The sequence below is a fragment of the Lonchura striata genome, chromosome 12 (genome assembly GCF_046129695.1).
Source record: "Lonchura striata isolate bLonStr1 chromosome 12, bLonStr1.mat, whole genome shotgun sequence".
Lineage (NCBI taxonomy): Eukaryota > Metazoa > Chordata > Aves > Passeriformes > Estrildidae > Lonchura > Lonchura striata.
Genome location: NC_134614.1, coordinates 11,624,606 through 11,649,364, shown reverse-complemented (window position 1 = coordinate 11,649,364; position 24,759 = coordinate 11,624,606). Strand labels below are relative to the sequence as shown.

Below are 24,759 nucleotides of genomic sequence, written 5' to 3'. Positions count from 1 at the left end.
AGGAGGAGAAATTTAATTTCATAAGTTTTGCTTTTCCAGTGAGAAGTTTTCCCTCCTCTCCTTGCACTAAGTAGCATATTATAGTGGAAGATATAAGCGAGGAATCCTAGGAATTACTCTATGAAGGTGAAAGACAAATGTACAGAATAACTACCAATTTGGAGCATTTGCTGTTATCTTTAATATATATTTTTTAATTTGAGGATTTACTTTTACTATGAGAAGTTAGACTTATTTTTTTTTTGTGTGTTAAAAATACTACCATGTTATTTGTATAACAGATTGGTTTGCCAAAAAAAGAGAGGAAAAACTACTAATAACAAAAGGGATTACTCTTTATAAATATTACTGTTAAAGAATGTCATTTAATCCACTGCTCTAATAAATTATTTTAAAATGTATTTTATTGCTATAATTTATTAAACAATAAGGAGACATTTTGGCTGCAAATAGTGATAACATCTCTGTAGAACTGTATTTGGATAGTAATTTTTTTCCTGACAAAGTAGATAATTAGGAATTATAAATTATGCTTGCACTCTTAGGCATGTTAGCTGAGACTGTAACAGGCTGTATGTTGTTCTTGGTGCCAAATCAGGTCTTGATTTTTAAAAATTCTAGCACTAAAACTCATGATGAGTTTGATTTTCTAGCAGCAAAGTAGAAGTGTATGACTTACCTGAGAGATTTAGGTAAAAACCTTGCCACCAGTTTGCATTTTTGAATGAAGTTGCTTTGTGTTTGTAGGTGAGAAAATTATTTTTGTCAGCCACTTTGCTGGCATCTTAACCTTGTTCCTAGTGGCCAGATAATCTCATTTCAAATGTTTGCTGCAAAAACAGCAATTTAAATTTTTTAGCAAGGTCACTGAATAGCTGAAATAAATTGCTTCTGTCCATGAGATTTTGTTCTTCCATAGGAAACTTGAAATCTGATGTCAAGTTAGCATAACAACTTTCACAGATGTGGGTAAACAAGTGTGCAATGTGTCATAAATAGGATATGATAAAATAGAGATCCTGATCTGTCCTGAGAGGCAGCTTCATAAATGCTTGGATCTCTTCACTTCCAGTGCCTCACAAGTGTGGGCAAGGGCTTTTTCCATCTCTGGCTTCCAGGGGCTTAGTGGGGGCTGGATCCTAGGCCATGCAGGAGTAAAGGAGGCTTTCCTCAGTTGCTCTAGGACAACCTGCATCTTTATTTTGTACTCTGAAAAAGAATAATAAAATCTTTGGGCTTCTCTGTCTTCCCTCTAACAGGAGTAGTTAATTAACAAGAATTAAAGCAACTGAGGTATCATTTGGTAGGATAGACCAGCTGCGCCAACCTCTCGTTAACCGGGATGCCCGGTTAAAGGCCGCTTAGGTTTGAGGTTGTTGCTGTTTGGATTATCCATGCTAATAAACATGGCTAATGTGCTGCCACATCCAGGAATATGTCTGTGCACACAGCTCTGTGCCCAGCCTGGGCAGGCCGTGGGAGCCAGCCCCAGTCTGGAAGCCATCAGCACGTTGTGTGGCACCGTGCCAGAGCTACAACACCTTGTCCCAGAGAGATGAGGCTTTGCAGCCTCTCAGCGGAGGCCACCTCACGTTTGGGTGCCTCCAAGAGTTTGCTTTTGATGTGTTCATCATCCCACGTGGCTGGGGAAGCGCTTCCCCAAAAATCCCCACCCTCGTGTTACGCAGTCGTTTCCTCCCAGCTCCACTTAAATTAACGACAAAGATTTAAAAAATATGTTGGCAATAATTTCGGGGTGGGGGGGGGGGGGCAGTTTAAACATATATGTGCTGTGGGTTTGATTCAAATCTTGGAGTGTCTCAGTGGACCACTTGTGGTGTCATTTGACAGCAGCTATTTCACATGACTATGAACCATCATTTCCTGGAAGTGCTTGATATGAGTCATTATTTCCTGGAATAAAGTGTTTGGTTACATATTTTCCCAAGATAGGAAAATCCCCATCAGCTGAGAAAATACATGCTAGGGTCTGCAAAATTTTGTGGGTTTGGGGCTGCAGAGTGCAGATTTCTCAAAGCATGTTGACTGTCTCTCCTCTCCCATGAAAGGTTTAACCTCATCTGTTACTTTAAAGTGGGCTGGATGTGACAGAATCCTATTATCAGATGTTGAAATGATACCAAATAATTCAGTAGTTCTGACTCTTCTTCCTCACTGGTCATGTTTGTGTTTTTACTGACAACTTAGAGGCAGTGACATGATCTAAACTTCAGAGAAGTAAAATTTCAGTATAGCTTCATGTCCTTTTCAACCTTTAATTGAATGATTTTATTAAATTTTTGGCTTTTTACAGCTGTAATATATGTTAAATAACTATATATAATTAAAAACCTCATAGGTGACAAGTATTTACTGTGGAATTTGCTGTTAGAGAGTAGACATATTGGGGCTGGCTGGCATGGAGTTAACCTACACAACTTAAGAATGAACCTAAATATATTCTAAATCCTTGGAAATTCTGAGATTTGGGTTTCTTTAACACTCAGAAAAAATAGGTAGGTAGGTTTGTGATGGTAGTATTAATCTTTATCTTGAGATATTATAACTGGAGTATTGTTACACTTATAACTAACTTCCTCTGTAATTTTATGTCATTGTGCTCTCAGAAAACTGCAGAGGAGGGAACCTTTTTTAATTTGGAAGAAGATATTCTATGCCTATATGCAATATGCTGTTTCCTTTTCTTTGGCTTTAAAGTCACAGAATACCTTTATTTCTGCCAGAGAACTTGTGTTATCATGCCTGACATCTGTGGGGGAGGTGAGGCCCTGGCACAGGTGCCCAGAGCAGCTGTGGCTGCACCTGGCAGTGCCAAGGCCAGGCTGGACAGGGCTTGGAGCATCCTGGGACAGTGGAGGTGTCCCTGCCATGGCAAGAGTGGCACTGGATGGGCTTTGAGGTCCTTCCCAACCCAAACCATTCCATGATTTTCTGATAAATTGCTTGCTTTCTGCAAGTTCAGAGGAAATGAATAGAATAGCAAATCACCTCTTTTTTTCAATTTTGGTGCATTTAAAATCTGCTATTTTAATGAAAATGTTATGGAAAAGGTACTTGAGCACAACAGATCAACAAACTGACAGTCTTTTACAAATTACTACACAGCAATTTTTATGCATTTTTATGAGGTTTATAGAAAAACAGTGTACCTATACTTCATTTCAAATTAACATTATGGATATGCGACCCTCTGATGTCTATTTTTTATATAATATTGGTTATTTAAAATAATTAATAACTATAATTTAAATTAAGACTGTTGGAGTCTTACAGCATTCTCTTTTAAACATCATTTAACTGAGATTTGAATGAACAAGACAGAATAATAAATGAGACTATTAAAGTGTATGAATAAAATGCAACTGTTTATCTAAAATTGATCCATGTCACATAACTTTGCCTAAAATAAATGGGTTGTTTTTCTTTGACTCCATCAGAAATATTGTCCTATAAATATTTATATTAATACATTAGGAACTTTGAAATAAAAGTGAAGTAACTTTCTTGACATTTTTGCTGGCAAGAAAAGGACTGTGAAAATTCCAAACTTTTAACTCACCTTGACTGTATGAAGTTCACGAGCCATATTCTTACATTTATTAGCAGTTGGAGCCTAAGGTTAATTTATGATTCATTTATCCATGTTTATTTTTTAATGATTAATCTTATATAGTTCTGGGAAAAGGTGCAGACCATAATGTATTCTTTTCTAAAAGCTATTAGGTATTATGTGCTCTTTCTTGGCTGATAAGTCGTAGTCTGTCACTGAATACATTGCAGAAAGTGAATATATTTCTTTTATTTTTGAAATTAAAGGGAAGATTATGGCCTTGCCAGAGCATGAGCATTTTAGATGCTGCAAGATCTCTGCTTTCAACTGCATGTTGTAAAAAATTGCCCTTGTCTTATTTCCTTACAAACCCTTGTGAGTGTCTGTCTTATCCCGTATTTATCTGAGTGCTGTAAGATTCTGCTTGCCCTCTAAAACTGAGGGGTCAAGATTGCAAAGGAAATTATTTCTCATGAACAATAAGATCAAAAAACTGGTATTTTAACTTTCAGAAATATATTTTTGTGTTGACAGAGCACATGATAATAAATCCATAGGAAAACATATAAGTAAATATGAGGAAGATATCCAGCAATTCCTGCACTGAGAACCCAAGTTAACAGGATAATATAAAAATTGGTTTTATTGATATCACTTTTTTTTTTCTATTAGTCAATCTCTGTGATCTGGATAAGTCAAAAGAGCTTTGTTTAAAGTATTCTAGAATTCAGGAAAGTGAATTACAAAAAAAAAAACCTGAAGATTTTTAAAAGCAAGACATTTCACAGAACTATTGTTAGATATCATATTGTAGTAAAATACTGAGATAAATGGTTGATGAAGCAAATAATGAAAAGTCTATAAAGAGAAACTTTTGGCTAATTAGTTTATTTCATTATTTGGTTAGACCTGACAGTGTTTGCTATTTGAAGTGTTCCAAAGGTAGGTGATTGTTCTCTACGTGATTGAAAGAAACATCTCACATAGTGTGGTATAGCAGTATATATTGTTTTCATGAGAATATAAAAAAATTTATTTTATTTTATTTTATCAGACAGGAAGCTTTGCTCGCTGCAATTAGTGAAAAAGATGCAAATATTGCCTTGCTTGAGCTGTCTGCTTCAAAGAAAAAGAAGACTCAAGATGAAGTAATGGCTCTTAAACGAGAGAAGGACAGATTAGTACATCAGTTAAAACAGCAGGTGGGGAGACTTTACTTTTCATACTTTCATAGCAACAGAAAACTGTTTTATTTGTACTGTTTTATGCTGATGTCCTTTTGGAAGTGTTCAAGCCAGGTCTGACACATGTCAGCAGTTGCACAAGGTAGGATGTGTTCCATTTATGTGTTTATTGCTTCTCTGGAGTTGTTAAGGATTAGCTGCACATTTGCTTGGCTCATATTATATGCAGCTAATACATTTTGTTTTCCCTCTTCATATGGTTTCCAGCCTTAATTCTGTGAAAGAGGACAGCAGATGCTCTTTGCATAAAGCAAGTTCTGTCCATTCTGTTTACTCTTTTTAACCTCCTCTTGTTCAGTTATTTGCCTATCTGATGTAAAATAATTTTGTTTTCAGAAGGCTTCAGGCTTTTTGAGAGGTTATCTAGAAATTGTGATTATCCTTAAAATAAATTCTCAAATGGATAAAAATCACTGTGTCTTCAACATTATAAGTAATTTGAGGTTTAAATAAAAAAGTATACAGTTTAAAAAAACTTCTAGAAACAGATATTATCACATATCTTCTGGCCATGATGCAGTTGTCTCTCAGGTCAGTCAGCTGCCCAGGATACATTTCATCAAAATCTATATGATAAATAGGCAGACATGCTTCATGCTTTTTATCACTTATCATTGTGCTGCACCAGAGCAGATGCTGTTGAGTTCCAAATAATTTTAGGGATTTTTGTTTTGGTTTGCTTTGGAAAAGAGTGGGTACTTATTTTCTTTTTTAGACATCTCCCTTTTTTGCCTTCATCTTAGGTTACTGAAGAGTAAATGAATACACCCCTTTGCCATGTTCCATGATACCTTTAAATATTGTGGATTTAAAAAAAATGTCCATCAGAGAACTCAGCAATCGTTTTGTTGTTGTGCTTGTTTTGTTTTGGTGTTGTACCTTTAAGCTGTAGCTGGAAAGTGTTCAAAACTTTATTCAGACAGAGAGAAGGAAGAAGATTGCTAGAGAAGCATTGTGTTGGATAACTTCAGTTAGAATTGTAACCAAATACTTCAAATACCTCCATTATTTATAGCGATAAAGATCTTCAGTAAAGCTATTCAACTAGATTAAATTGATGCCAAAATAATCTCCCTGTTATCTCAGACACCACAAAAAAAGAGTCACCAGGAACAGGAATGTGGTTTAACTAGGTCACCCCTTTACTACACTTAAGAATTATCTGATAATAGAGGTTGTAGACTTCACTCATACTTCTTTAATCCCTTTGGGGAGAACCACTCTCTGCCCCCAGAGGTTTCTGATGTGCATCCAGCACAAAGCCCTGCTCTGACCTTGCTGGGCAGGGGCAGGGGCAGATCCCCCTGTGTGGTTCAGTTCCTCTGTTTCCTTGAGAGATGCTCTCTCGAGCTATTTCTGATCCTCAGGAACCTCAGTGAATATCCAGCTGCAGCATTGCTTGTTTTCTTCTGCTCTTATTTGTCCCACCCTCCATTTCCACTGTTGATACACTGCTGAAAGAGAGAATTCAAAAAAGACCAGTTTCTCCAGCCTAATGCAATCATCAAAGGAGAAATATTTATAAATATTAGAAGATGAATCACTAGATAATGCTAAACATAAAGCCCTAAATTCATCCCTGTTCTATATTATAACAGGAATTTTTACTTTGAGAGGCAAAATAACATATTGGTCCATGATTAAAAATTCTTATTCCTCTCATATACATCCATATTTTCTGGCCTTTGTGAATGTTGAATACATTGTGTAAACCCCTATTAATACATTGATTTTAAAATAATTTGTCACAATTTTTCACACTACAAAATAAAAAGAGGCATCTCAGAGAAGTGAAATATTCTGCCTTTGTCAGGAAATGGGAATATTTATGATTTATTTTAATAAAGCTACAGATAGGCATGTCATATTTTAAAGATTAAAATGTTATTTATATGAATGTGTTGAGCTATCTTTTTATGGATTGTGACTGTGTGAGTTTAAGTAAATGTTCTGTTATTTTTAAGCTGGAAGAGAGAATTGTTTTTATGTCAAAACCTAGATAACCTAGAAAAATTATTTGCATCACAGTGTATTCAGCTGTAAAATTAGTAATAATAATTCTGACCTCTGTGTTGTAAACACATTTTCTCACAAGAAACAAACATTTAATTGTAAAAATTTAAATACAATTTAGCAGCTGCAATCTGTCAGTTAAATATTTCTTGCTTACTGCTTAAATAATTGGGAAACATAATAATGCACTCCCAGCAAAACAAGACCACTGGCATTGCTTTGATTTATAGACCAAATGCTACATTTTGAAAGCTGTAGTACTTTGTAGTAGGCTTAAAAAAAAACCTTTCAGTAATACAGTATTAAACAAAATTACCATGTGGTCTTGGCTGAGTGATTACATAATGTGCATAATCACCCTGGCCAAGATTCCTTTTGAGAATTCTGAGAAGGTATTTTTAGATAAATTTGTACAGTGATGCAATCCTTCATGAAATAATTAGCTAAAAAAATCAATTTTTGGAATGTCTCAAGAGATTTTTGGGAAGAACAGAAGACACTGCTGTTATTGATTCATCCTGAATTTGGATACTGAGAGAAAATGTCCCAGTTGTCTCTTTTCACTTGTAGGATATAGTGCCAAAAATGTAAGTGCAGTTGGCCAAAATGCAAGGTCTTCTAACTCCTTGAGAGCATTTTATTTTTCTTCTCAAAACATGAAATTGGAAACCTTTCCAGTACTTTCAGGGCTGCAGGTGTACAGAATACTCTGGCCAGAGGCAAAGCTGGTGTTTGGCAGAATTTTTTAGTTCACTGCTCTATATTTCATCACATCAACATATTGCTAATGCAACAAAAAGGGTGAGAAACAATCAAGGAATTTTAAAAATGTGTGTTATCACGCTTCCTCAGCAAACTAACAGCTAGCAATATTTTCTTCTGCATGCAATACACAGAATTATTTCTTACTAATTAACCTGTAAATATTTTAAAAAGCTCTTTCACCAGCAAATGAGTAAAGTGGAATTGTGGGCAGTGTGTTGCCTTTCATATACTGTTCCAGTTAAATACTTCAGAAACCTTGCTACTCTGATATTATGGTGGTAACATCAAGCATTCAAGAATAACAAAATAGCCCAAGTTGTATTTTCCCTGATTAATTCAGCTTTATTGCACTGTGTATTTTATGATATTGAAAGGGTTTATTTTACTGTATGAGAAAAAGAATATTACTAGAAGTTGTTGTGATTATGATTATTCTGGCAGCCTAAAATATTTTTCTGCAGCACTGTGAATTAATTAATTGCATTTAAGCTCTCTATATGTTTAACAAGTGTGGTAGCAGAAAAGTCAGGCACTGTTTTTTTACAGTGTCATTACAGACATTGTTATCTGCAGCACTTGTGAACAGCAGCAGCTCTGGGGTTGGTTCCTCATCACTGTTGCTTCAGTTTTAGATGCTATACTAATTTCATCTTTCTGATTGCCTTGAATTGCACAGGTGTGAGTATTGTAGGACCACATTAATTTTATTATTATTCTTGTTGTTATTGTATTGCTGCTGCTGTTTACACAGATCTGCTTCAGGCAGACATTGATTGTGAGTTGAATTGTGCAGTATTACTGCACAGTGAGTAGAATCCATGTTAAGAAGCCATTCACATGGGTACTGCAGACATAATTGGCCACTCTGCTTCTTTTTTACCTCTTGGGTTTATGCTGTTTACTATTACTCATAATATTGGTCTTGTTCAAGCTTTAAGCGCCTAATTTTAAACGAAAGAGAAGTTTGAGACCCTTGAATTTTAGTTTTATTTCTGTTGCACTTATACTACACAGGTTCATTGTTTATTTTGGACAGGTAAGAATAGATGGCCTAATAATTTCCTAATCAGCCTGGTTGTTTTTTCCTTAAAAGTTCTCGGCAAATGTAAGAAAATGACTTTTACTCTCTGATTTTAATGTGGCTGTTCAGATCCCATTTATGTCAATACAAGGCATTCAGTGGCCTTACTATATTAAAAATCTTTTTAGTTTATACTTTTCTATTAAGTAGAAATAGCCTAAAGTAATATTTCTGCATGTCTCAACACTGGGGTTCATCTTCCTAATTTTTGATCTGATTTTTAATCTGTGTTTTTGAACACGGGTCATGACAGTGATTGCAAGTGGATTGCATCTCAGTTTTGCCCAGTGCAGGTTCCTGTAGGGGTGGAAGTGCAGTGCCACTTTTCCCTGTAGCTTAACACAGGAGGGGCACAAGGTGGGCAAGGCAATGTGTGAGTGGAGCTAAAAGCCTTTGCCTGAACAGTTTAGTTGATTCAAAAGACATTCTGTGTTGGAAAAGTACTGAAAATGTTGGCATTGCTCTCATAACACTTTTCACATATTCTCAGTAAGAACTGACAATTTATATCATAAAATTTGATGGACTCAGGTCATAGCTGGATATGGCATCACTTTTTCCTCCTTATGCTCTCAGGAATCCAAAGTCTTTTGCATGGTATTTTTACAGAAACCCTTTCCAATCAGAGGGGCATCTTTTGCCTTTAGCAGTCAGCCCCTGAAAGCACCACAGCCTTGGTACATGAGCCCTTTCCTGCTTTAAAATCTGTTTTTCTTTGTTCTCTGTTCAGAGTTTTTTGATTCTTGAAGGATCTGTGTCACAACATAAGCCAGGCTGTGGCTCAAGGCAGCCTTTTTTCACTGGTGATAATCTGGTCTTGAATTTATCCTAGAACTTTGTTCAGACAAATGGTTTAACTTCCCTAAAACTGAAAATCTTAAATGGAAAAAGTAGGTAATGCAGATATAAAATAATATATATATTAGCACTGGAACTTTTGTAATTCTGGATCTGACTTGCTTGGTAGGGTGAAAATGGTTATTAAGTACCTCAAATAAGAATAGTGAATATCCCCATTATAACAATCTGAGCTCCCAAGCCAAAAGGATTTTTCTCCATGTGACATGTTTTAAACAAATCCTTATGTTCTACTGCAATGTACCCCGTGGTAATAAGACTAAATATAGTTTAACATTTGATCTCAAATGCAGTGCTAAGTAGCCAGCTACTAAAAAAAATACTGTGAAAACTGGGTGTCAGATATTTCTGATGCTGTAATTGTGGATAAAACTGGTAATTCTTACAATCCAGCATCAAAAATAAATTAGTGATAAGGTGTCTGTATTAAGCATATCAAGACAGTGGTGGGATGTTATCACCATTTCAGTCTGTATTTAAATATATGACTCATGCATTGAAATGTATGTTTTATATAGCAATTTTTGTTGCATACAATGGAATAAATGCAGTAATTTCAATTTAAGCTACATTTTCTATATGATACAAATGGGAGACCTGGGCTTGGTATTGAAACTGTAAAACTTACAGCTGAAACTCACTATTCAGATATAAAAGATGGTGAAAAATGACCAATACTGCCAACAAGAGATTTTCAGTTTCTAAGGTCTTATTTAGCTGCTGAAGTTTCTGATTCATGTCTGGTTTTAAATAATTATTAAGGGGAAGTATGTTTTTGATGAGTTATTTCCTGTTGTAAAAAGGAAAAAAGAGCACCTTCCTTCTTCCGTTGCTTGTCTGTTTTTAGTAGGACCTGGCCTGAGATGTCCTCAGGCAGCTACAGTTTCAGAGCTTTAATTATGATTTTTACCCACTGCTTTGTGTCTATGTTCTTACATACTTCTATGTAATTACCCAGGCTAGTAGTAGGACTCAGACAAATACCTTTAGCATGACTTGAGCCTATACATTACTGAGTATGCTGTATTATTACAAGATATTTCCTGCGCTTCAAGCCATACTTTTAATTCACAGAGCTTTAAAAGACTTCAAAACCACAAGTTCTAAATGCAGGAAAATGCACAAAAAGCGTCAGACGGTCCATGTTCTATTCAGCATAGCTTTGTTTAATCACAAGTGTCAGAAAAGTTGAAATTTGGCCTCAGTACTTCAGATAAGTGTCTGCTTGGCACTTGGAAGTGCTGCCTGTCTCTGGCTGCCAAGTGTCCAATATCCCAGCTGGTGTTTGGAGGCTGTTGTCCTTCAGCTTGTGAAGAGGGAGGCTTGCTCTGAGCTTTAACTTCTTTCAGGGTAAGTCAGTCACATTTTGTCATCTGGCAAAGCAGCAGGTGTAATGGTTGTTGATATCACTTAAATAGTACTCTAATTAAAAAAGAACTGAAGTGTCTGTAAAGTTTCTATGCTCAGGTTCAACACTGAATTACCAGACCTGAGTCTTCAAAAAGATTTACATAGAAGTTGCTTTGCAGTGTTGCAGAGGAGTCAGAGTATTAATTTGTCCAGCAATTGATTTTGTATTTTCCCTGTGTGGAATGTTGGATTTAATGAAAACTTGGAAAATAGAAAATACCTTTTCTTAATCCCTATTTACTGTCCTGTGAAGGCAGACAGGGCCTGAGCATCAATTATTCTGAGTTACATGTTACAGATGATAAGAATTCTAAGATTTAAATGTAAAAACACCGTGTGAGTTAAGTAAATATAGATGTGAAAAATAAAAATATGTGTACTTTACTAGCATGAAAACTTGACTGTGTCCCTTAAATTGTTTGGAACAGTCTTATTCTAATGAGGTAAAACCTAAAAAGAGTTAAATGCAGAGTAGCCAAAGTTTTCTGCAGTGTGCTATCATGCACACTCTGAGCCTGCATGCATCCTGTCTCTCACACTTTCCAAGACAAGTCATACACTATAACAGGAAAAGAAAAACATGCTTATTAGCCCATTTGGAATTTTAACAGGGAAAAATTTGTGTTCTTCAATGGAGGCAGGAAACAAAGCAGCAAAACCCATGTTAAAATGTAGTTAAGAGTAAGAATATAAGAACAGATTACATTACAGGGATGTTATAAAAAGAAAATGCATAATTAAAGCACTCAGTAAAACATAACACAGCCCCGTGGTGATGCATTCCAACACCCATACGGTTATGATTATCATACTTATTTAGCATTTGCAGTTGCTGCTTAGTTAACATACTACAATGTTTTTGTTATCTTTCACTTACTGATGAGTGCTTGCAAACTTAAGAGTCTTAACCTCATTTTTATTCCATTGGAGTTTTCTTGGTGTCTAAAACCTCCCCGCATAAGCAACAAAGAAGTCTGAATTGAATATTATTGTATATTTATACTCATTGAAGACAAGAGTATAATTTATTTTGGAAATAATTAGCATGATTTTGTTAGTATTACACTGTTAATAGTGGCCTGAATAATTAGCATAAAGTGATACAATCTCTGGAAGTCTATTAAATCCACTTCTTCCATGCAGCTCTAATACTGGCAGAAGATCCTTCAGAGCAGTAACAGGTTAACAGATCCTCTGGCTTGTGGAAAAATGACCCTTCTGTCAAAGCCATACTTGATGGGTGTGTTTTAACAATTTGTCTCATTTCATCATGTGGATTGAAGAAAAGTGCTACCCTTAAAAATGGAGCAGTCTCAATGTTTGGCTTTCTAGCAATAGCCTTGGAATTTTCTTTTCTTCTACAGCTGGATAGTTAGTGAAACAGTGCCCCAAAGGATATCAAAAGTTTAAACTGAAACATTGCAAAGGAATCTCTTCTAAGTATCTTTTCTAGGTGGCAGATTTTCTCACTCTTTGGCTTATTTTCACATCACTTGTGAAGGATGCAGGTATCTCTATAGGCTTGAGATGCTAAAAGCAGGTGGAACAATGACAGTGAGGTTGAAGATGATTTTTTAGAGGCTCCAAGGTTGGAACTTGAACTTGTTATTCTTGATCTCAGAAAAATATTTAATTCTGATGAGACAACAAAAGTGGAATAAAGGAAAACTTGCTGAAGAGGGTTTTAAAAAAAAGGATTAGTGAACTTTATTATGGTATGGAAATACAGGCTTTATATGGCATTTAATTTTAGTTTTCTTTGTAGCTTGTGGTAACTCTTTCATTATCAAAAGTCACCATAAGGGTTACTTAGAAGCACAGGATTCTGTGGTGCTTCCTCAAATGCCTTTTGTAACTATTCACCTAGACTGTCTTCCTCTGTTGCAGAAACGTGGTAGTCTACATTGTTTGTTGTAATATTTTGGGTTTTTTTAATAAGCAAATACACTGTTTTTATAAAGTAATGATTTTATGCAAACTTCTATAGTCACTCAAAAGATTGTGAGTGACAAGTGTAATTTCTTGAACTTCAGGGGTGTGTGACAGCATTTGCTGTCCAACATTTAATGAATGCCAAATAGCAAATCCAATATAAATTGTATTTCATGGCAGTTTGTGATTTCTGAGTTGTGCAGCCGTAGAAATGGTAAGAAATTCTTTCCTTGTTTTCAGATGACAACAATTTTCAAAGAATGTGCAAAAATGCAAATTGTTCTAATTCAAAACCTGATTTTATTTGGTGAGAGTAAGGCCAGAACTGGCTTAATTAACAAACATTTTGTTAATGCAACTCTGTTAATGCAACTCAGGCTTGAAGCACTGGATTCATAGAGGAAAACCAATTGCAGTTGCACATGTTTTCATTAAATCTAGATCTAGTCCAATAATTCCTTCATGCAGCTACTGGATAAACTTGCTGAACACTGTAGTCTGGAGAATGCAATTCTTTAGATCATTTCCCTTTTCTGTTTTCTAAAATATTGTCTCAGGAGAAAAAAAGCTCAGCTAAAATCACCTGTTATTAAAGATTACGAAGACTAGAATTAAATGCCTGCCTCATGAAATTTTTAGAGTTTTTTGTGGAATTATTAGGATGGAGTTAGAATGTGGGATTATTTTCAAACAGTGAGATTGCAAGAAAAAGAGTTTCTGTGTCATTAAAGACAAGAGGCCATTGCAGAATCAAACCTAGAATGTGGGTCTCTAGGTTTTTTTTATTTTGTGCTCTAAGAAATGGACCCCAGAATAGCTCCAGGGCATCTTGCAGGTTTTATATCTGCCTCCTTCTCATATAGGGAAAAATCCTACCCTATTGAAAGTGAATATTCTAGAAATATTTCAAATTCCATTAAATGAAAAGAGATTGAGAAGAAAATGCTAAGGAAAGTAATAGCTATTGAATTGTATTACACCTATATCCCAGAGCAACAAATCTTACTATTTTTCCTCATTTGAACCTCATTCATGAGAGTTTCGTTGTTAACTTGATCCAGATGACAGATGAAAGCATAGTTCCTTATTGCCACCTTGCTAAAATATTTTGTAAAAGACAGTTTTAATATTACAGTTTTACAGTTACAGATTGCTGTTAAGCTATTTAGTCTGTTACCAGTCAATCAAAGACTTTCATTTCACTTTGGTATATCCTTTCTTAAACTCAACAGACTTTTAGGAGGACAAGAAATATCTGTCAGTTTTCTTGCAATGCTAGGTCATAAATTCTTTGGTAAGTGGGTTAAAAATTCAGTTACACATACCATTCATGACCTTGACAGCTTAGCAAATAGTGATATTGAATGATCAAAGACAACTGTTTCAAGCCCTAAGGGTTAATATACCTGTGCAAGTAGATCTAAGCTGCTTTTAATTCCTTGATCATTCCTTTATTTCAAAATGGATGCAGTATTTTTTTAATGTAGTCAATAAATTGAGTGCAAAAAAAAAAAAATCTGAGGACACAGTTTAGGCTAGAACTAATAAGGCCATACATGGTCTTTAGGAGATAATTAATTGTTGCATTTTACAAATTGACATGTTTTTCTTTTCTAGTATAAAATCAAATTAAAACAGGTTCCTTCTCAGGTGTAGGCCTGTTGTTCTCTAGACATTTTCAAAAAGAACTGTTAGCATGACAACTTTTTTGTCAGAGCTGTGGCTATGTAAATTTTTTGCAACCCCATTTTCAGGTGTGAGAGGAGAATGTGAATCCAAGTTTGGCCTGTGCAATATAACTATGTCAGATAAGGTGTGACTTGTGCAAAGTAACCAGTGGTGCACATGAGATATTGCACAGGCTGAATGCATGTGTGATCACCACTCTAATTTTCATTTATTGTATATTTCAAGATTCCATTTCTTGATCATCCAGAAATGTCAGTATTGAATAATGTGCTGTGCTTTCTAAGCAAATTTAAGAAAAGATCTTGGGTGTCCTTGAATAGGAACTTTCCAGGCATGCTGAAGATGCTGCAGGAAATGATGGCATTGCCAGGTCACTGTGTGGCATTGCCAGGTCACTGTGTGGCATTTCCCCTCTCAGGCAGCACTGAAGCAGCCCCTGAATGTGTTACTCCGGCACCCAGACCATGAGGATTTTCCTTTGGCTGATAAACCAGTGTCCCAACACAAAAACAACTTTCTGTGTGTGCCTGTATGTAGGTATAGGGGTGTGAAGCCTTGGGGTCCTGAACAAATTCCAATGTGGTTAATTAATTCCTTCCTCAAATGAAAATGTAGTTGGCGTTTCAAAGCCTGCTAAATATCAAAAGTTAGTAAAGGGAGAAAACAGAAGTGATGTTAGAGATTTTTGTTTAGAAGGATGTGAAAAGGATTGTACTGTTCCTCGGGATAGCTTTACTTTTGTTCTTCTCCAGAAATCCTCCTGCTTGTCCTCAAAAATCTTGCTTTTGAAAGTTTGAAATCATAAGGTTTTTGTACTTGTTAAGTCAAAGCTAAGCATACCTGTAAAATACAGTTCAGTGTGGAAATGTGGCACTAGGAGTAGCTAAAACAGAGACAAACAGAACATCAAAATTATATCTGCTACCAGTTGAAGAGCTAACAAATAAAAACAAAAAGCTTTTAAAAGTAATGTATTGCGAGGTAAGTTGCATCATTTTAAGCAATTCATGGCAGTTTCAAGTCATAATGAAGTTTGGATGGTTTGATGGTTACTTGAGTGGAAAATAAGTTCTCATTTCATATTTCTTGTATATTTTGCTCCCATAACAGGCACACTAAAGGAAGACTACTAGAGCATTAAAATTTCTTTGTGCACATTTTACTGCAATCTGGCATGCAAAAGGAAGAAACATAAGAAGTAGTTTATTTATATTTCAGCACCAAATTAGAAAGATGACATCATTCATTTACAGTTCCTATCCCATGACACACCTAATCCCCAACACCTCATTACAGAGGACACTTTTAGGATTGCATATCTCATCTTGTTTAACTTTTGCATTCTTTATGGAATACAGTTGAAAGGTAGGAAATTTAAGGCTGTTCATTGATAAGAAAATAAACTAATAAAATTTTAGGAGCTTCCCCAAAGAGGCAGAGTATGACAGTGTTTATAGTAAGTGGCTTATTATTTGTCTATTAATTCTCCATCTTTTCCACTCTTTAGTTCAAAAGGCCTTCCTCTTTGAATCTAAAGACAAATAGACCAATCATGATGATTTAGATTGAGATGATCTTTTAGCAGAATCATAGAAAGTTGCAACTGAAATTCATACAGCTGTTTTCTTCCATCTTTGTATTTGGGAGGGGGAAAATAAACTATTTCCAGCTGTGTAGATTCTTCTCAGTCTATACCATACTGTGAAAATGCTCTTACAGTGCTATGGAGATACTCAGAAAGTCTGACAGTGCATATCTGACTTGTGATGTTTCCTTTATCTTTTTGATGGGGTTGCTGTGAGGGTTTGGTTGGGTTAGTTGGTTGTTTCTACTTAAACTGAAGACAGCTCCCCTCCTGTAAAGAAGTTTTCTCTGATCCTTTATTGAACATCATGTGAAGTGCTTGAGAAACATTGTGACAACTGAGAAATATTAATTGCTGAAAAGGTACATCAGGACTTCCTGGGACTGTGTGGCTGTTTTCTTTGCATTAGACTTTGTTATACTTGAAATTTTATATAATATGAATATTTAGTTTGGTTGGTTTTTTTTTTTTAAATCCCTTTTCAACTTCAGCAAAAAACATTAAGTTGGGGAATTTAATAGCAATCTCCAAGCTTTGCATTTTCAATGAAAATATACTTGCCAGTGAAATTTTCTAAACAGAGACTTTGATGTAGAATTGTTGCTGAAGGAAAATCAAATTACTTCAGTCCTGGAAGTAAATTTACTACATCCTAGCTGTGACACTTGGCATTGGAAGGCAGCTAGACCATTTAATATGGGAACATACTGAATAAATGAGTTGTGTTCAAATTCATCTGCTTCTGTTGGTCCTTTGGAACTTATTGATCTGGGCAAAGTCCTGGGGAATGTGTTCAGCTCCCATCCTCAATGGGGTTACCATGAATCCTACTGCCTTGGAGCATGACATCAACGGAGCTAAGACTGCTGTCTTCCTTCAGTCATCTGTGCGGTGTTAACTGTATATGCTTCTAACTGATTATTTTAATTTTGGAAGAGATCTTTGGGTGTTGACAGCATTTTTTCTGGGTTTTGTTAGTGCAAAATTAATTAAAACTTGATTGCAGTTTAACAGGTTTGCCTGAGAGAGTCTTCAGTCCTGGTACCACAAAAAAAATAATATCCATTGGTGTCAGATTATTGGTAGTAAGATATTTTTGGTGTTATGAGCAAGGTTTGACTTATTCAAGTCTATGTATTTCATGGTATGGAATAATTGTAATAGTGATAAAGAGCAGCAATGTATCTTGTTATCCCATGGTGACATAAATTTTATTATCTGTACACAGCTGTAGCTGAAGTGTTGATCTGTTTTTTAAGATCTATATCTTAGACTTACTTCCATTCACTAATGTGTCAAGTTCCATAATCACTTATTTCTCTAAGTGCCTGTGTATCCTAGTTTTCAGATTCATTTTACTTATTGTTTAGCAGGGTGATCCTGGTGTACAATTAAAATAAATTACCCAAAATAGAACTTTTAGAACTATTCAAGGTTGTTGCTGACATGCCTAGGTAGCTAACTGTAAATGTTTGAAATATACTTTATATTCCTTTCAGAGAGATTTAAGAAGTTAATTGCTAAGACATAATGTTAGACTGGAAAAAATAGAAAACAGCTCTAAAATAATGTATTTAGAAAAGCTGAATGTCTTTTGCCCTTCAAACACATCATCTGTCATCGTTTACTTTTCGGACTTCATGTCAGTCTATGCATGTGAAAGCTGAAACAGAGAATGTGTTCACATACTTGATTTCTCTATTCCTCTTTCCTTTTCTTTGTAAGCCAGCAGTCTGGATTTCTATTCTTAGAGCCTTCAGCTCAAAAAAAATTCCTGAAAAACCCCCAGAGCCAAGAGATTCCTAAGACACTGTCGGAATAATACATTCCAACATGCAATAAAATTTTCTTGCTTTACATCTTTAACAGACACAAAACAGAATGAAGCTGATGGCTGATAACTATGATGATGACCACCACCACTACCACCACCACCACCATCACCACCACCATCGGTCTCCTGGGAGGACACAACACAACCACAGACCCTCTCCAGATCAGGTTCGTCACCTCTTTCTTCACCCTCAGTTTTATAACTTTGTTATTTTGTTATTTCAGAATAAAATAAATTTTCCGAAGAGCTAATAAGCAATGATACGTTCTTTGAACCGAGGCTAATAGTGCTGGTATTTGTTTCCGTCCTGAAATAGTTTAAAATTTTGGCTTTTTGTCTAGTGCCTTTATTTCTCTGGAGTAGAAAAACAGTCTGTAGAAACCAGTAACTCACTTCTGATGAAGGAGCCTGAGGAAAAATTGAACAGTGCTTTTATATGAAAAATCATTTTTTGATGCTAAAATAGGTTATAAGTTCATAATGTCTGGGTAGAAATAAAAGGGAAAAACAGGGATGAAAATATAATGGGGATGTATGATGGACTACTTAATTGAGAGAAGGAGGCTAAGAGGCAAATTACACATTTTTACAGTGACCAGTGGAATCTTGTTAGAGTCAGGAGCAGGTAAGAATGAGAAAACATGATTTCTTGGATACTAACACAAATTAAAAAACCCAAAACCACAAACCATAAACCTGAACAGCATAATATATAATCATTTGAATTCTTGGAACATGTTAAGAACAACTTTTTCTGTCAGAAAGAGGAGACGGGAATTAAGGACTTGCTGTCTTGGTTTGGTTCTGTTTCTGATTAACAGAGATAAGTTGGCTGAGTTTATAAAAGAAGGAAAAATTGTATGGAAGTATCTGTAAAATAAAAAAGTTTTGGCTTTATGCAAGGAATGGAATGAAAAAAAAAGCAAAATGAAGGCAAGAGATGTGAAAAAACAGGTAATAACCACCACAGTCTTGCTGAAACCCAGACACTGTTTTCAACTTATTTAAGAAACCTGAACCTGTGAAAGAAATTTGAGGCACAAGACAATGTAAGAGAGCTAATATTCAGTCAAGTGCTTTTCAATGCATGGTAACAGCTTATTTAGGGAAGAGAATGGATAAGGAACATAATGAAAGTCAGTGTTAAAGCATATTCAAGAACATTGAGATGTTATATGAATAGTAGAAATAGGTGCATGGTTAAAGATAGAGCACATAAAATAGTAGCTATTTTACTAGTATTTACTAACACTTGTACTTTTAATTTTTTTCCTAGGTGGTAGTTTTGGGCCATTCTCTAAAAAAGAATGCAGGTCTGGCATACCCATCCTATATTTAGCGTGCTTGAATTTGCCAAGGAAAATTATATCAAGCAAAATCTAATTTCCTTGGATAGGGTAACTGGTTTTGTGGTTGAAGCAGAAAGCGGTAGCTTTTAATTTATCAGGTGTTTAGCACTGTCCCACCAGATATTTTAATATGCAAATAAATACATAATTTTGTAATGTAATTAATGACTAATGTAAAATTAATTGCAATAATGAAAGTTTTAATTCAAAAGATATATTTTTATTTAAATAATAATGAGATGGGTATGCAACCAACAGACAAATTTTCCATTGCTCATTTTTAGACAGGAGGGCTAGTTACAGCAGGGTTCCAAAGAGGTCTGTCTTTTATCTGATTCTGTGGAGTATTGTTTTTGAGATTGTTTCAGTGATGAAATAGAAGTGCCATTAATATTTTTGATTGTGAATAGAGGTGTAAGAAGCCCAAGCACAGCAGGAGCAGTCAAACTGCTCAATAAGCTGCTTCAGTCTTGATAAACTGGAGAGGATCTAGAATAAGTCATGTGAAATTTGGCAAAGACAAGTCTGCTTATAGGGGAGAAGTCACAGCTATTGAGGTAATAGCATGGAAAAAGTAATCTAAATTGCACAGTGGAATACCATTGCAATGAAGTTGGAGCTAATTCTAGGATAGATGTAATACTGAAGAAGAAGCAGGATGCAATTCTGTTCCTTTGAGCACTGCTGAGAGCTCATCTGAAAAGCTGTTTACAGTTTTGATCTCCATACTTTAGGAAACATAGACAAAGTAGAAACGGACAAAAGGAGAGCAACAAGAATGATAGAAGTTTTAGAGAACATGACCTGTGAGGAAGGCTTAAAGAACATGGTTTGTTTAGTCTAGAAAGTACCAAAGGGGAGATATAAGTCTTCTAATACATAAAATGTTGTAAAAAAGACGATGATCAATTGTATTCCAGTGCCCAATGGAGAAAGGCTAGGAGCAGTAAATTTAATTTTGCCAGGAACAACTAGGTTAGTTTTTTAAAAGAAGACTTTTTCACTATGAGTCTAATGAATCTGTAAGTGGAAACAAAATGTGGACATTCTTTCATATATATGTAATGGAAGGTCCTTTCTTGAAGGTTGCTAAGAACAGGTTAGATGAATAGAGCTTTATTTCAGCTTGTGTTGGACTCAGAATTGGTGTTCTGAAGTGCTGTCATCCAAAAATTTCCACAAACTCTGTGAACAATAGATTAGCCTAGCATATGTTTACTTGTAAAGAAAGCAAACAGGAGATTCATAGCAAAATCCTTGCTGCAATAACCTTTGAGAAGAGCACAGTCAAGGGTAATCATGAGTGAACTCCAGACATTGCTTTATCTTACATTTTTTCAACCATGGATTTTACTTTTTTCTTTATTTTTTGTATTGTTATTTACCCCTCTTTCCAGTATTCGTTTGTGCAGCAATTTGATTGCTGGGTGGCATAGAAACCTGCATTTCCCATTCAGCATTACACACAAATTCTAGGTATGTGACTATAGTCCCACATGTGATTTAAAAGCACAAAATAAGATGGGAAAATAATAAGCCTGCAAATCATCAGAGGGCATTCTTTGTTTTTTAAGGAGATATAGTTGTGCATGTTGTAGCATAAATACTGTTTAATTTGGTGAATGCTAGGGAGGGATTTTGAAAATTTTCTCCCACCTTCTTGAGAGGCAGAGACAGCTGAACAGTGTTAATTTGAAACATTCTTCATTTTTGTAGATAATATTGTATTTTCTAATCCACATGCTACACTCATAAAGAGCAATGCATGCTATTATGTCTGTAAAGTATGTACATGGGCAGTGGAGTGAATTTTTGCAACAAAGAGTAAGACATTTCTGTACCCTTTGTAAAGAGAAAGGTGTACCAGAGGGCCTTGGAAAACCTTAGAAGATGCACATCCTGTTTGAAATAGGCATAATTATGAGAAGCTTTCCTCTTCAAGTATTGACATTTTTAAAATTAGTATGTTTTTGTTATAACTCTTACCTCATTTCTAATCCTGCCAGGGCCAGCATGTGGCAGAGTGGCTCTAGACCTAGTGAAGAACAGGATCTCTGACTTCTTTTGAAAGAACTAGTTGAGCACCGTTTTTTAGATACAATGGATGTGTTTTGGTCTTCTGGCTGCTGCTAGGGAACAAAGACAAATTTCCAGACACTTTTAGGCTTTATTCCCTCTTTTTTTGATCTCTAGGGAGAGGCATAGATGGGTGACCTTTTTTTGACATCCTTGTCTGGACCTAACTGTGGTCAAGTTGTAAGGAAACTTTGTAAAGAAGTCTTTTACAGTTGGTCATGATGTGATCTCTAGTTATTTTGATACATCTGATTTTTATTTGACATAAATGAATTTCTGGGGATTGAGTGCTGCCATGTCAGTAACATATACTAATAGTTTTTTACTAGTCTTGAAAAAAACAAGAAAAAAAAGATAATTTTGCAGCTTTGCACAAAAACTTAAATTTATTCTCTTCAGTTTTGGCTTGAGAGTTGGCAATCTTTCTTAATTTCCACCTGGAAACATTTTGGCAGTCAGTGTGTGTCCTGAAGTGCAGGTATAATACTCCTAGACTGAAAATGAGCTGAATAAGCATTTTCCTCTAGCTTCAGTTTCCAAGAAACTGTAGTATGTAGCCCCTTGCAGAGTGCATTACAATAATCTAATCTGGATTGTTGCATCTAGGAGTTATCTGGAACAAAAAAATCCTATGGCTAAATAAATTGGAACTTCCAGATTTTGCAGCTGTCTTGCCCCACAGTGCAGACTTTCTCCCAAACCTTACTGTCCAGCTCCCTGACTCGTATTTCTCACCTCTACATCCTTACTGTTTTTCCTTAAACCTTTTTGTCTTGGCCTCAATTGCCCACATCATCTTTCAGTTTTTTTTTCCTTTTGTAGAAAATGTTTTGAAGGAAGTGCCTGCTTGTGTCACACCAGTGACTGTATGCTCTGTTTGCTCAAGCAAATTGCTCTTGTTGAAAGTTGTTAGGCATCAGCACATCTGTATTCCCTGCCACAGCTGCCTCTCTGGGCAGCCCTCCTGTCAGCTGTGTCCTTTCAGGATGGGAGCAGGCCTGTGAGTTACCAGCCAGCAGAGAATTCTGCCCTGCTAGCCACAATTCTGGCCAATTTGTGACCTCTAATTCCCTTTGGTTTTCTAATCTCTGGAGCCTCTCAGTCCCTCCCTGTTGGTTTCCTGTTCTGAGTTTGAGGCTCTAGTCACCCATATCCTCTTACTGTTCATTTCTGTGGGCATTTTTCACCCCCTGTTCCAAGTCCTTACAGTCCTCAATTTACTGGCATGTGTGACCAATCTCTAACCAGGATGGTCTCCACATAATGAATAGCAATCCTTGGTTATCACCCAGGACTTCTCCAGATTCGTGAGAACATTAAGATGTGGTTGGCAATTCTAAATTCAAGATTCTGCTTATGGACTACTTAGTAAAAAACTGTAATTGATTACAAAATTGAAAGTGGCATCTCTGCAGGAAAAATAATGTAGGTAATCTGACATGAGTGTGTCTCAGATTAAGTTAGTCTGATGTCATTCTTAAAAGGAAATTAGGCTATTTCAGAGGTCATAGGGAATAACTTGATTCTGCATTAACACAGTGTAAGACTGGAGGTATAATATCTGAATAATTTTCATACTTTAGATTTTATTGCCAATCCTGATGATTATAACAACTATCAAATCTTCTTACTTCCCATAGTACTGGAGATTTTTGAATAAATAAAATGTACAGTGTTCCTAATCTCCTAAGAGTTTCCTGAATACCTGAGCTGTAGTGGATTCAAAGCTGAATTCTTTACTCTGTGGTCACCAGGGCTACAAATATATTTTGATTTTGTTTTATGAGAGATTATGTGCTCATAGAAAATAATCAGATTTTTAGAAAAATGTGAGTATCATAGGGTATGCTTTAGGAACTGGATGCCTTTCAAAAAGTTGGCCCTATTCTTAGAAGCTATAATTGAGGATGGAATGTCACATGGTGCCTAAGCATGTAAAAAGATGTCCTTTTACATCTTTTAATCCTGTCTGACTACACAGATTTTTTTCCTATTTAAAACATTTTTGATGGGTCTTCTACAAGATGTAGTGTTTAGAAGTAATTTGTTACAAATTCACCAACAAGTTTTCTGTTCCTCTGAGATCTCATCAAGGAGGCCTAAAAGGTAGTTCAAGGTGTCTGGACTACCCTCCTATCTAAAGGAAAAGTCCTCCTTACCAGGAGAGAGATGGGGCAGGCTGTATCTCTGGAGCTTTCCTTCCTCCAGTCACAAAGCCAACTGTTCCAGAAGGAGCCTGTAGCTGTCTTACTATTAAATGTGCCTCATTTTAAAAGTATGCTGGCAAACTCCAGCATTTGAGAAAAGAAATTACATGCAGTGACGTGTGAAACTTGACAACAAACTGACTATTGCCAAGTAGGTGTATGCCACTAAAAACTAACTTTTTGAAGAAGACCATGTGCTCTGAAAAAAAAAGTGTTTATTGATTTGTAAAGCGGTGACTGGTCTTGGCAACAGGTCCTTATTCATCAGCTGGAACTGCTAAATATCCTTGGAGTTGCTGAAAGACGATATGTGAAAAACTCTAAACAGGTCAGATGGGATTTTGTTTTAGGTGGATGACTTGGAAATCCGAACCACAGGACAGTCAAACAATTATTATTATTTTAGTGTCTGGATCCTGATCTACAAATCACTGTATTGATCTATATGTAATTTTAGGGGAAGGGGCAGTATGCTACTTTGTGTATTTTGGTAGTCCTGGTCGTTAGCGTAATACCTTGTATTCTGTGGCCACCCTGGAAAATTGCCAACCTCAAACTTCTGAACAGGTCTCAGGAATATCAAAACTGAGATTTTTTCCTTAAAAAAAAACCCAAAACAAAACCAAACAACAAAACCTAGCAGCCATAAAAACATAAAACAGAGTATTTTAGCTATTTTAGCTAATGCAAATAACTATGGTTATTTGAAAAGCATAAAATTCTTCAAATTTTTTTAGACTGTGAGTAGAAAGTTCAGGCAGAGCAGAAGTTTAGTACCTGGAAAAAGGAAATATCTTGTTTGGGAATTTTCTGCATCATTGAAACTTTGTCTTTTAGTCTTCAAGAATAAAGAAGAAAAGAGAAAAGGAGGAGAAAACCAATGACACTGTCCTACATAAAAGGAGTGATATGATATAGCTGCTTAATGCACTAAATTGGAATTACTGCCTTCCTCCCCAAGCCAGATTTTGTTTAATATTCTGTGTGTTTCTTTATCCTGTATGTTTACACATTGTTTTTAGGCAGGTGTGAGCTTGCTCTTGTCTGTTCCCCAAATGGATGTGAACTTGTTCTGCTGGTGCCTCAAGCTGCAGGGCAACATGCAATTGCATTAGCACAGAGCTGAGCCTGCACTAAGCTCATTG

The 24,759-nt window shown here is 35.8% G+C and overlaps 1 protein-coding gene across 14 annotated transcripts in view; it reads left to right on the top strand.

The window, feature by feature from the left end:
- The window catches only part of ERC2 (ELKS/RAB6-interacting/CAST family member 2), a 413,681-nt gene that overhangs the window by 273,503 nt on the left and 115,419 nt on the right, over positions 1-24,759 (top strand). For all 14 annotated transcript variants that reach the window (XR_002465649.3, XR_002465648.3, XR_002465646.3 and 11 more), the window contains 2 exons: positions 4,626-4,773; positions 18,018-18,149. Coding sequence is in view for 1 of the 14 variants with exons in the window: in XM_021532844.3 (XP_021388519.1) it covers positions 4,626-4,773; positions 18,018-18,149 (280 nt within the window). In the remaining 13 variants the exon portion in view is untranslated. The remainder of the gene's footprint in view (positions 1-4,625; positions 4,774-18,017; positions 18,150-24,759) is intronic.